The following is a 12,493-nucleotide window of genomic DNA, read 5'->3' on the forward strand; positions in this document are numbered from 1 at the left end:
AATTTGAGGAAAAATATTCTTCCAGTTGTAGTAAATAGCTGGATTTTTTGGTTTGGTGGTTTTTTTCATCTCTATGTTTAGTACTGTGTCTGAGTACTAGTGCTTCAAAACAAAACAAAACAAAAATTCAAAGCAGTTGGTATTGTCAAAATGGTTGTGTTATTTTTAACTTTATTTCTCATGTAAGTGCAACTTCTTGGGGCAACCCACTGTCAGCACCTGGCTCTGGTAGAGGTTTCCTGACCATTCCTGTTTCCACAGAGCTTTCATGGTTCAGCCTGTCCCATGCCAGTTGACTTCATTGTCCTCTTCCAAAGAGTGCCTTGTTGGGTAATTTCTTGGAAGTGTGCATATGCTCTTGATCAAGGGGGCTTAGGTACACAGCTAAAGCTTTTTAAAGCTGTCCAAATTTGGGGGTGGTTAGAGTATAGGTAAAAATGTCCATTTCTGGTCATGCCTGCAGAAGGTAAAAAGAAGTGTCACAGTGTTTTCATTGTTGTCTACACTAAAGTATAATATGAACATAAATTGTGAATACAATTATTATCCATGCAGATAACATGTATCTTATGCTGCAAGTCACCTGATTTACTCTTAAATCCTCTTACTGTCTAAAGGTGCTCAATGGCTCCCGGGAGAAGAAACCTCTTGCAAAATAATTTCAAACTTTAATGGAAGCTAAAATGGAAGTCCCTAAGCCGGAAGAAATAGATCTGTGGCATTTTCTTCCCCTGTAGGGAGTGCTTTCTGATTCTTTTTCAGGTGACAATAATATTGAACAGAAGGACCATGCATCCATGCCCTTCCTGATCCCCACTTTGCACTGACTGTCTCTCACTCAGTTTCAATTCCTGGTACAAAATGACATGCCTATTGCCTTGAAGTCAGCCGGGAAGCTTCAACCCAAAGTTCTTTTTTGTCACTCTTTAGGAGTGTGTGTGTTTGAAGGTGTCAAAGCATGTGGAATCATATAAATACAGGTTTCTGAGATCTTGCAGTTGTTTGTGAATAGGCTGAATTTTGGTCAGTGGGTTTCTACAAAAACAGTGAAGTCACCTTGCTGGGCTGTAATACTCCTCTGTGGCCAATTTTAGACTGTGCCTGTTAGATAACACCAATACTTAAAATTCCAAAAAAAGAAGTCCCATTAAGCTTCTGAGCAGTTCCTTATTTACACTAAATAAATGTATCTTTAGGGATTATTATTTTCTCTGGTACGTGCAGCTAAACAACTGTCATCATTTCTGTTTATGATTTTGTTTATCTGGTAGAAAAGAGTGGTGGAGCAGCTTCGGAAGAATTTGATAGTGAAGCAGGAACAGCCAGACAGTAAATTTCAAATACAGCCATTGGCACAGTCAGAAAACAAACTACAGACACCACAGCCACAACCACTACAACAGCTACAGCAACATCACCATCAACAGCAGCAACAGTCCACGGCACCCTCTCCAAACGTGATAGGATCACAGGTAAAAAGCTACAATTCTTTTTCTTACTAAAGGTGAAGCTCACTGAAAATTAAAAAAACGAAAAAGTGCAGAGAGAAAACTGCAAACTTTCACTTATGCCTGCTAGTGTGCCAAATGAATTTCTTCTTCTATGAATATGCAGATATGTGTCTTCGTTTTTTTGGCAAAAATCTAATCTGAGTTTAAAAAACAATTACTGTTTCAAAGTTGAATCATAACCCCCCAGAAAACAAGGGTGGCAGTGTATGACCTTTCTTAAAAATAAGTGAAAGTTAAGCAAATGAGCCTGTCTTTTCCCTAGCTGCATGAATGAGTCTGACCATACCTAGTAGGTCTCCAGAAACAGTAAATACTAAACACACTCTGTATGAGGTATATGATTAAAACCCTTTATTTTTAAATGACTAACAAAATGCCCTCTACAAATGCGAACAAAATGCAAGAAAACAGTTCCTTCTTCTTTTTGCTTGGTTCTTTTTAAACAGATGTAGGTCATACCAAATAATACTTAACTGAATTTTCAAAGATTTGTCTAAAAGTATACAGTGTTAATTGTAGAGTTCAAGTTTTAGAAAATAGGGTCTTTATTGGGAAGATGAACTGAATTTTAGTACAGTATAGGATAGAGACATAATCCCAGAACTCAACAGAGAAAGTGGTTTGCTTAAGAGGGGAATTTCAAGTTTCTCCTGTTCAGATATTTGAATTCACAAAAGTGTGCTAATAAAACACCTAGAAAATGCAGGGAGGTGTTCTGTAAGAAGAAGTGTACATGAAGTCTTTTCTTCCTGTTGATGCAATCTTAGGAGCTCATGTTTACCTGGATAGGCAGATGACAGAATTCACCTATGAAGTTTGCTTTATGCACATTGCAGTGAATCACACCCACAGCTTTGACCAGTTGTGATTCTCATCTTCCCTTTTTCTGAAAGCAGAGGCGAGAGAAATGGTTGGGCTGTTAGTTCTCTTGTTAACTCAGCAAGTTGGTTTGGATGCACTCTAAAATGCATTTGTGAAGCTTAGCTAATTGTAGTTTTGAGAAAAGTACATTGAAGAAATGAAGCAAACCTAACTAAGGAAAATACATTTTGAGCAGCAACATCAATATCAAAGCTGAAATGGAATAAAGAAGCAAATATTACTATGTCCTAAAGTATTTATAGGTAAACAATGGATCACTGTTGTATCAGTGATCTCTGTTTCTCAGACAGGAAACATGAGAGCAGCAAGCACAGTTTCATGTGTTTCTCAGTATCTCTCACTTTGAATTCACTCATTAACTTCCAGGTCATCTCCTGGGTTGTAAAAACTGATGTTTTGTTCAAAGTTAAAGAGCCCTCTAGCGAAACAGTCAAAAAACTGCTACACTCTTCTGGTTTTGTACTGTATTACGTGGTACAGTGGTACTTGGAAAGTAGTTACAAATTGGAAGGCAGTTTGTCCTGTCTCTTGGATAAATAAGCCAGTTTTTATCTGTAACACTTTTCTGGTTTTATTTATATTGTTAAAATAGTGAAGCATCCTCACTTGTTTCTGCATCTAAGGTTTTGCCTCTGCCTTACTGTCTCTCAATCTCTTTCAGCAAAGAAAGGTCAAATACTTTGTCTCTCTATGAACAGTTTGTTCATGCCTGCTTTTGTAAATAACACCTTTTTCTAGGCTGTGTCACTACAGAGAATGTTTTCAGAGATTGTTTTCAGAGCAATCAAATTTAGGAATCCAGGTATATATGCCATAATTAACAGTGACATTTTAATATACATGTGTCCAGTGAGAAGGTCTTTTAAAATTTTCATAAGCAAGAAGCCTGCTGAAAGGTCATATTATTGCAATATTATGTGCAATAATGCAGACTCACTATGAATGAGTTTTATTGAATATTAAGTTGAATATTAATTCAACTTCAGTATGAATTAATGCATTGACTACTTTTTAGAATAAGCAATCTAATTAATACTCAGCAAAGCAACAGGGATATTCAAGCTCTATGATCTTCTCACTGAAGCTGTACTCTGAGTACTTGTGGAGTTAGTAGAACCCCTTGGAAAAGTCACAGTCTTGCATTACATGATTGATTACACCTTTCTTTAAAACATTTATGGTCGAATGTAATGCTTGTGAAAATGATACCACGTTACATCTCATTGGGAAAGCTTGACTAATGTTACTGCATTATGGGAATGGAGCCTCTTGCTTTGGAGAAGGTGCAGCAGAGGTTGATAAGTTTGTTAGATCTCAGCTAAAAAGTTAAGAAAATTGTGTTTCAACAAGGACAATTTAATTATGTCTGGATTTTTCATAAATGTATAAAACTGAAGCATAAATTATCCTTTGATTTGGCATTATACAGTGAATTTTTTTCACACTTGTGCATAATTAACAGTTAGTGGACATAGTTTATTATGAAATTAGAAGTGTGAAAGTAAACTCTGTTTTTGTTTAAGGGAACAGTATTGGTGAAAATGCTGAAGCAGTCAACTGGAAATATATTATTTTATTAAAAAAAAGATAAAGGTCTTGTATGATTAAAGTCAAGTAGTCTAAATCAGGCATGTTCAGAACACAAAGACTGCCTGATCCCTGGTTTTCCATTTTTTCCTCTGTAGAACACAGAGCTGACATCAGGAGGGAATGGTGGCTATTTAGTACTAAGAGCATTTCATCATGTCACTAAAGCTTTGAAGATGCAGTGCTGTTGGTGCAATGGATTTTTTACACCAAAGTGAAAAGAAATAAGATCATTTGCCATTCTGTCAAATGTCATCTGTCATGAGTTTTCTGTTTGCATTGTGTTCTGGTTTTATATGGAGACTCTCACCTTGTTGCTTTTTGAATGAGATTTGTAAAGTCCATTTGCCTCAGCATCTTGGAAGACTATGAAAAGTATATTTAAAACTGTGAAATGATAGTTGCTTCAACTTAGGAATTTTGGGCATGATGTACTGAGGCATTTCAGATAAATGCTGGTGTTACATGATTCAAAACCACTCTTTTTAAAACAGCCCAAGAGTAATCATGGTGTCAAACACATATTCCAAAACTAGCCCATTCCACAGAAGTTAAACTTAATTGCCTGCAGCTGGGCAGACTAACAGCCAGCTCTTACAACTTCAGGACAATCCTACTGATGCTCTTAGGAAAGAAAGTTAAATACAAGGTAACTGTGTGTATCACTAAAGCTGAGACTGGGATGCCCAAAATAAAAATTATATTTTTGTTTTTAAAAAAGCCAACTTATGAATGTTTCCCCCTCTCTTCCTCTGATTGTGAGGATCACTGTAACTACAGTTTCCATTTGAAAATAGGAGTTTAACTCAGTGAGAAGCTAGTTTGTTGCAATGTTTCATAAACCTCCACCTTACATGTTTGATATTGACAGTGCATGTTTGGAAGTAATATGAAACTAAAAGATCCAAAATACATATGCCAGTGCTAACACTTAATTGTAATTTTCTCAGGAATTTGTTTTGATTCAGTCTGTAATGCTGCAGGTGATTAAAACAGACCAAACAGGTGCCTCAGATGAGAATGCTTCTAGCTATCCAGTTTTCAGAGGCATAAGATAATGTGCTTGTCTGAACAGCAGGTAGATAGGCTCAGAGCTGCCTTTTCTTTCTCATGCTGTCTATTGTTTCTGACTAACCAACCCACGTCCTGTCTGATACAGAGTGTCTCTGTCTCTTACAGTGTATTTTCTGTTTCCCTTAGAAAACTGTAACTACAGCTTCTATGATCACCACTAAGACACTACCTCTCGTCTTGAAAGCAGCAACTGCGACTATGCCTGCCTCTGTTGTGGGTCAGAGACCTACCATTGCCATGGTTACTGCTATCAACAACAATCAGAAAGCAGTCCTCAGCACTGATGCGCAGAGTGCACCAGTCAACCTCCAGACAACAAATAAGGTCACTGGGCCAGGAGCTGAGGCAGTCCAAATAGTGACAAAAAACACAGTAACTTTGGTAAGCGTTTCATGTGTTTGCCCTGCAGATATGTGTGGGTTTGGTTAACAAGAGGGCTATTGGAAAAAAATAAACAGTCAGGGTTTCTCACAGAAAGGAGGATAGTAAAGACATGGTGTGAGTCTCCACTAGCTGACATTGCTAAAGTGAGAATCTATAAGAAAAACATATTCTCTCCATGTGGGTTGTTATTGCTGTTTCGCTTTATAGAATTAAATCAGTGCTGTCATCACCTCTGTGTAAAGTTTCCCCTGTTAGTAACCGTAGTCATGGAGCAGTAGTGATTGCTTTGCCCTTACTGAATCTGTATGGCTATGCTCTGCAGAATTCTTACTCTTTTCTTAGGCAAAGGAGATGTCAGACTTTCTTCATTTGATCAGTTTGGGTCTTCGTCTTAGGGTTTTTTTGCATGACAAAGTCTCTGATGTTAGACACATCCCTTAAGTTTGCTCACTACCATGTCTTCATTCAGCACGTTTTCAAACACATAAACAGATGCTGTTTCTTTAAAAACATGTATTTTGGATACAGATTTTGTGCTTTAGCTACATCACAGAGTGTTTTCCAGAATAGTTAGCCACCTAGAAGTAAAAGAACCAGTGTTTCAGAACTGGATTATATGGGCTTCTTGGTCTGGAAACCAGGCATTATGTAACAACATGACAGGGAAATTTTACTTCTGAAGTAAAGGCTATGGCTTTATTAAACAAAATCCAATTTATCTCTATTTATTAAAATACAGTTTAATGCAGATGGAAGTAATTTGCTTCCTAATGAGGCATATATTTGTGATCAGAATAGAGAAGACTATTTGGAGTTTTTTCTACTGTTCTCTTTTCCTGTGTCATCACTTGCACCACTGTCATCTGTTCTTTGTGTCTGTACTTCATTTCTTTGGTGAATAACTTTGATTTGAGGAGGTAATTCTATTTTAATAGTAGTCTATGATTTATGTTTCTATAGCAAATTTCATCCAAAAATCAGAATATTTTCCAGAGTACTAATTAATCAGTACAAGACCTTTTTGAAGAAAATTTCAATCTTATGTGGGTGGACAGAAATACAGGAGGGTCTAAAATAACATTGACATTAATTTCAGAGAATCTCCCCAGGTACTCATGGTAGCTGGTAGTGCTGTTCAGTGGTTCATCATGTGGCAGCTCCATGCAGCTGATTTCAGTTACCCTTTCAGGGAGGTACTTGGGTTTCCTTAAAATCAGATCCTAATTGTTTCAAATGAATGGCCTACTTTTGAAAATTTCAAGTTGTCTATTTAGAGCCCCTCACAGTGTCATTAATATTGCTGAAAGAGTTGTAACTTCCAAATCTTTGCTATTTGCATGAGATGTTCTCTCATTCTTCTGTGTGTCATTCACTATGAAAAGACCATAGCTCATATAACTGAACATCAAAATGTTACTATTTTCTGTCTGTTGTAATGCCATTTTTTAATGATTAAAACAAACACGAGTTTTTATTATCATCAAATGAAATGGTTTTAGATTGCAGAGCACAATAGTTAGTACAGTTGAACTAAAAGGAAATATGTCTGCAATTTATGAAGCAAGGTGTGTAAGATCTAGAAAATAAGGTTTAGTTCTGTCTTTAATATATTTCTAATGAGGAACCTCTTGCTATGAAAAATTGTTTACAGAGTGAAAACTGAGGACATCAGGTCTGAAAGTACCTTCAGGATGTTGATTTTGGTGAAAAACTTCAAAGCTAAAGTTTCCTCTTACCTCTTTCTCATGTTCTTATAGCAGGTTCAGGCTACGCCTCAGCCCATAAAAGTGCCGCAGTTCATCCCTCCTCCCAGACTTACTCCTCGTCCAAATTTTCTTCCACAGGTGAGTATACAGAGAACAAACAATAGAAGGAGGAACTTAATTATAGCCTAGATAGAAGAGACTTTTGATGAACATTGCGTGGTGTTTACTGCTGATGTGCTGGAGAAAACTATTCATCCTCAACAGGTTTGCAGATAATAACGAATTTGAGGGTGCAGTCAATATTCTTCAAGGCGTGCAGACAGTCCTAGACAGGATAAAGGACATGCAGACAGTCCTAGACAGGATAAAGGAAGAGGCCAGCAGGAATTTCTTGAGCCTCAGCATGAGAAAAGGCGGTCTTGTACCTGGAATGGACTAACTCTCTGCACAGGTACAGGCTGGGGACTGACTGGCTGAGGAGCTGCACAGATTAAAAGGTCTTGGTTGACAGCAGCTCAATGAGTGATGTGCCCCAACAGCAAAGAAACCTACCAGCATATTGACCTGTACCAGCAGGATTACAGCCAGTAGATTCAGGGAAGAGATTATCCACCTTTCCTCAGCAATCATGAAACTGAGTCCAATAAACACCCTGCAGTTTTGGAATCCCTGGTTGATAAATTTGAAGCATGGAGCATGGGAAAGAAGGCCACTAAGATAGCTTGGGGCAGCAGGAATATATAATTTGTAAGGAGAGACCAAGGAATCTGGGCTTTTCAAATTTGGAGAAGAGGCTTTGAGGCACCCTAACAGCAGTGTTGCTTCCAGTATCAGCAAGGAAATAAACAAGAAGCTGGAGGCATAGAAGCATAGGTGCTTGGCAGGAAAATTAGAGGCAATGCTCATAAATGAGGACAGGGAAGTTTTAGACTGCATATAAGGAAACACTTCTCTCTTTGAGGACAGTTAGGAGTGGAAGAGGCTTGCCAGACATGTTGTGAAAGCTTTACAAGACTTACCTGGACAAAGCCTTAAGCCAGCCAATCTGCATTTAGTGATGGTCCTGCTCTGAGCAGGAGGTCAAATTAGAGACCTCCTCAGCCACCCTCCACCTGTATGAATTTGTAGTTATGAAAGTTGCATATGATGATTATAAATGATCTTGTATGCCATAAGTGAAATGAACCCATGGAATAGGTGTCATCAAAATTAAAGCATCACCCAAGGCCTTAAATTGCTGTAATTGTTGCTTGATGCTCATGAGTGAAAAAAGAAAACATTATATGTCTCTAGATTATTCCCAAGTATTTCTGTATTGCAAGGGAGAGTGGCTTCTGTTTTCAGCTGAGTAGTAAAACTTGTGATTTGCTTTTTTTTCCCCATGGTTTGGGGAGGACACAGATTGTTTCGTTATGTAAAAAAATATCTTGGATGAACTACTTCATTTGTATGAAGTATGTGATGCTGTGAATAAAAGTAAATATTTTGCAAAGTGAGAAAGGAAAGTAAAGGCTGCTATCTGATTGAGATTTGAGTATGGTGAGATCTGTTGGAATGTGACCTAGTTTTTCATGGTAAAATGCTTTATGGAGTATTGCAGGTGGATAGGAATCAAATAAGGAAAAAAAGAGCTTTATTTTTTAAGTAATGTGCTCTACTTCTGTACTCTGGAATGATATTTTAAGTCCATTGTTAAATTACAAACTTAACAGAGACAGGAAATAAGCAAGTATTGGTGATGGAGTTTTGGAAGATTCTTGTGGCTCTTTTCTTTCTTGTGAAAGAAGAGAAATGGTTGCATTTACCTGTACATTCAGCACTTTCAGTAAGGGATTAATATATAATCTTGTCACTTTTTTTGCTTATCAAGATTGGTTGTGCAGGTATCTAAATAATATATAGAATTGACAGATAACAGGTATTTGCTGGAAAAAAAAAATTTTGTTTCAGGGCACAGTCAACTGTTCATAATTTCTTGGAGGTTCATTACAAAGCCCTGTAACACTTTTAATACAAGTGCCTCAGCTGTGCCTGTAAATATCACATGGATTTTTTTGGCCTGTAAAACCAAGATGTTAATTTAGATACAGATAAGGCATTTGGCAATAAACATTCTGTATAAGTATCTATGCATCCAAATACCATTTCAGGGAGGGTGACTATATATGCAAATGTTATGGATGGGTTTTATGTAAGTAGGCTTGAAAATGTGGTGCTTTTTTCTCTTAACATACTTAGGACAGTATGCTAAAAATGACGTTATCTAAAAAAATCAAGCAGCCTCCTGCAGATTATACAGGATGAATTGAAAGACTTAGTGAAAAGCTGATCTGAAATACTGATATACAAATCTCTGGGTTTTATTTTTTCTTTTTCTTATTTTGTTTCTGTAGGTTCGACCTAAACCAGTTGCCCAAAATAACATTCCTATTGCCCCTGCACCTCCCCCAATGCTTGCAGCTCCTCAGCTTATTCAGAGGCCTGTGATGTTGACAACAAAGTTCACACCCACCTCTTTACCCAACTCTCAGAACTCCATCCATCCAGTTCGTGTAGTTAATGGGCAGACAGCAACCATAGCCAAAACCTTCCCTATGGCACAGCTCACCAGCATCGTGATAGCAGCACCGGGGACCAGGCTCGCTGGGCCTCAGACTGTACAGATCAGCAAACCAAACATTGAAAAACAGGTACAGATAAAGTGCCTACTAATGCAAGGTACTGGGTTTATTGCTTTACTGTGCAGCTGTGGCGAGGACAACAGCCAGGGAGACGTTTTCAGTGGATACTGGAGATAGTCATGTTCCAATGGCAGTACAAATTATGGAATGACTTGCAGCTCTTGGGATAGATGTTACCATTTCCTTTAATATGGGCCATTGGCACCCTTTTCTCCTGCTTCAGTGTTTTTATGCTCCCTCTACTGTTTAAACATCAGTAGTTCATAAGCAGGCTACATTGCAGGGTTTGACTAGTATCTTGAAGAACAATTACAAGCTGAAGTCCATCTTCATATCAAGCCCTTTTGTTTTTCAAAAGGTGGTTATGTGAAAAGCAAAAATTGCACAAAATTGTAGGGATATTTAATCAGATAAATGTAGCCATTTCTTCCATGATCCCTTGATCTTGCAATCTTGTGATTGGAGGCAAAATAGTCTCACTCAGCTTCTGAAGTCTGATGGTTCCCTGTGTCTAAATCAAATTGAATGAGTGGAAAGGAGACCTTCAGAAGCAGAGAATTCTGTATGTTTAAAGTCTCTCTCCAGAAAAGACTTCTGTAAAATAAAAATTACTTAAGTCTGTGGATTGCAACTGAGCGTCCTTGCCTGTCTGCTCAAGTAAAGCAATATTCTGATTCACTTTTAACTCTTTTGTATATTGTATGTTAGTAATAGTGTAACATTGTATACTATATTGCATACTATAACATAATAATTATGTAATTTATATAGATAATAGTAGTATATATATCTCTTATAACTCTTTCCTAGACTAATGTGCCTTAGAATTACCTTCTTTCTGCTTTTGAAATACTTATGGAGACTGGGAAATCATGTGCATGAAAGTTGTGCTCATGCTCAGTTCTGCTTGTGAAATCTCAAGAGTAGATTCTTGCATACCTCAGGGCTGTTGCACAGGCTACTCAGCAATGTGTGTCCTTTCCATGTGAAGTTATACTTCTACAATATTTGACTTTTGATGCCTGTTCCTTTTGATGTCAGCAATATTCATTTGCTTTTTGAATAATTACTGGCAACTACAGAAAAACATTGAAGAATGGTGGTGGTTCAATCACACATGAAATTTTCTGTATAATTTCTCCATATCATAAAGGGAAAAGTTTGTCTGTCTGTAGCTCACCTTACTCAGTTTATAGCTCAACATCCATGCTGTAGGCTGAGGGATGTCATGCAGAAGATTTATGACTTTAGAAAAGAAAAAGGCTTCAGAAACATCTGACATTGAAGAGTTCAGAGAGACAGTTTTTGAGCCATTCATAATTCTATAAAATGCAAAGACTGAGGAGTGGGAAGTACAAAATGTATGTACCATGCAGAGGGGTTTTTAAGTGGAAGTCTTGATGGGATGAGTTTTCTTGAAGTGTCTGGTATTCCCATACATTACAGTGATTTCTGTAACAAAGTTAACTCTTAAAATTGCTATTTTATCTTGTGTGGCTGTGTGGGGTAATGGATTGGTGACAAGGCTGTTTTATTCTTTGTTAAATGAAAATACCTTACTTAACATTCCTCTTGCATCAGATTCCTCAATTAAGTCTTTGTTAGCACACTGTCAGCTTTAAACATTTTCTCTCCTGTATTTGCGAAAGTATTTGTTTTGCTTTTGTAGTCAAAGTAAAAAAAGTCATTCTTATCACTGAATGTGAGAAACACTGTTTTCTTGCAGACTATTAAACCACATGTGGAAACAGAAGAGAAGCAAACAGAAAGTCGTACAGTTACTCCACCTGCTGCACCGAAGCCAAAACGAGAAGAAAATCCACAGGTATCAGAACATACCCGAGCTTTCTTTTAAGAAAAAAAAAGGACATTCTCCTTCAGAAAATATTTTTTCCCTCTGTTCCCTCAAGACTTCTTAACTTTAACATTCCTTACGTTCCTGTTGGACAGCAGTAGTTGATAAGGCTACAGAATAAAAAATCTAAATAGATGTAGTGCATTGCATTTTCAGTTCTGGAGTGCATTTGGCTTCTAAGTCTTTTGTAAGTTAGAAGATCGTCATTTTTCCATGATACTTCCTTCAAACAGGGGTTTAGATTACAGAGTTGATTTCCACTCCTTTGAGGTTTTATACTCTGGAGTTATTCTCAAAGCTGAAGAAATGTCTATTTTCCTTTATAAAAATATTTCTACTCTGGTGAGCAGGAAGGAAAGAGTCACATATATCCACATTCTGCTTGTGTTTTAGTCCAGTTCAGTCTGGGTTGAAAGAGCTTTGGAACTGATTACAGCTAAATGCTGTGCTACATTTATTTCCATAGATGGATTCAAATTGACTGTTGTGTGAGCTCTAACTGTTGTCAGTTAGACAACAAAATTCTGATTTTTACATGTCTCTGCATTTCCTGCATTAAAATTAGAATCCTCTAAGAAACCCATAGCCTTTAGCAAATAGCAAATCTAAGCTAGAGTTGGCTCCTTGTAGTTCACAATAGATGGAGAATGATCTTAAACTAGCAATATTTTTTTTGACATTTGAACTGTGTTGGTATCTTCTAATAGTCAGTTCAGTGCTGGAATGGAAGTAAAGAAACTGCTCTCTTGTTCCCAGCTCTGCCATCTCTGATCGTGAGCAATGGGTATTTCCCAGTATCTCAGGCTAGGTTCC

General features: G+C 37.4%; 1 protein-coding gene across 8 annotated transcripts in view; it reads left to right on the forward strand.

The window, feature by feature from the left end:
- The window catches only part of PHF21A (PHD finger protein 21A), a 132,278-nt gene that overhangs the window by 97,795 nt on the left and 21,990 nt on the right, over positions 1-12,493 (forward strand). For 6 of the 8 annotated variants that reach the window (XM_036383608.2, XM_036383609.2, XM_036383607.2 and 3 more), the window contains 5 exons: positions 1,272-1,472; positions 5,181-5,435; positions 7,196-7,282; positions 9,538-9,834; positions 11,552-11,650. In XM_036383608.2, coding sequence (XP_036239501.1) covers positions 1,272-1,472; positions 5,181-5,435; positions 7,196-7,282; positions 9,538-9,834; positions 11,552-11,650 — 939 coding nt within the window. The remainder of the gene's footprint in view (positions 1-1,271; positions 1,473-5,180; positions 5,436-7,195; positions 7,283-9,537; positions 9,835-11,551; positions 11,651-12,493) is intronic. The other 2 variants (XM_054515080.1, XM_054515081.1) reach the window with 1 other exon arrangement.

This window comes from Molothrus ater, chromosome 6, assembly GCF_012460135.2.
Source record: "Molothrus ater isolate BHLD 08-10-18 breed brown headed cowbird chromosome 6, BPBGC_Mater_1.1, whole genome shotgun sequence".
NCBI lineage: Eukaryota > Metazoa > Chordata > Aves > Passeriformes > Icteridae > Molothrus > Molothrus ater.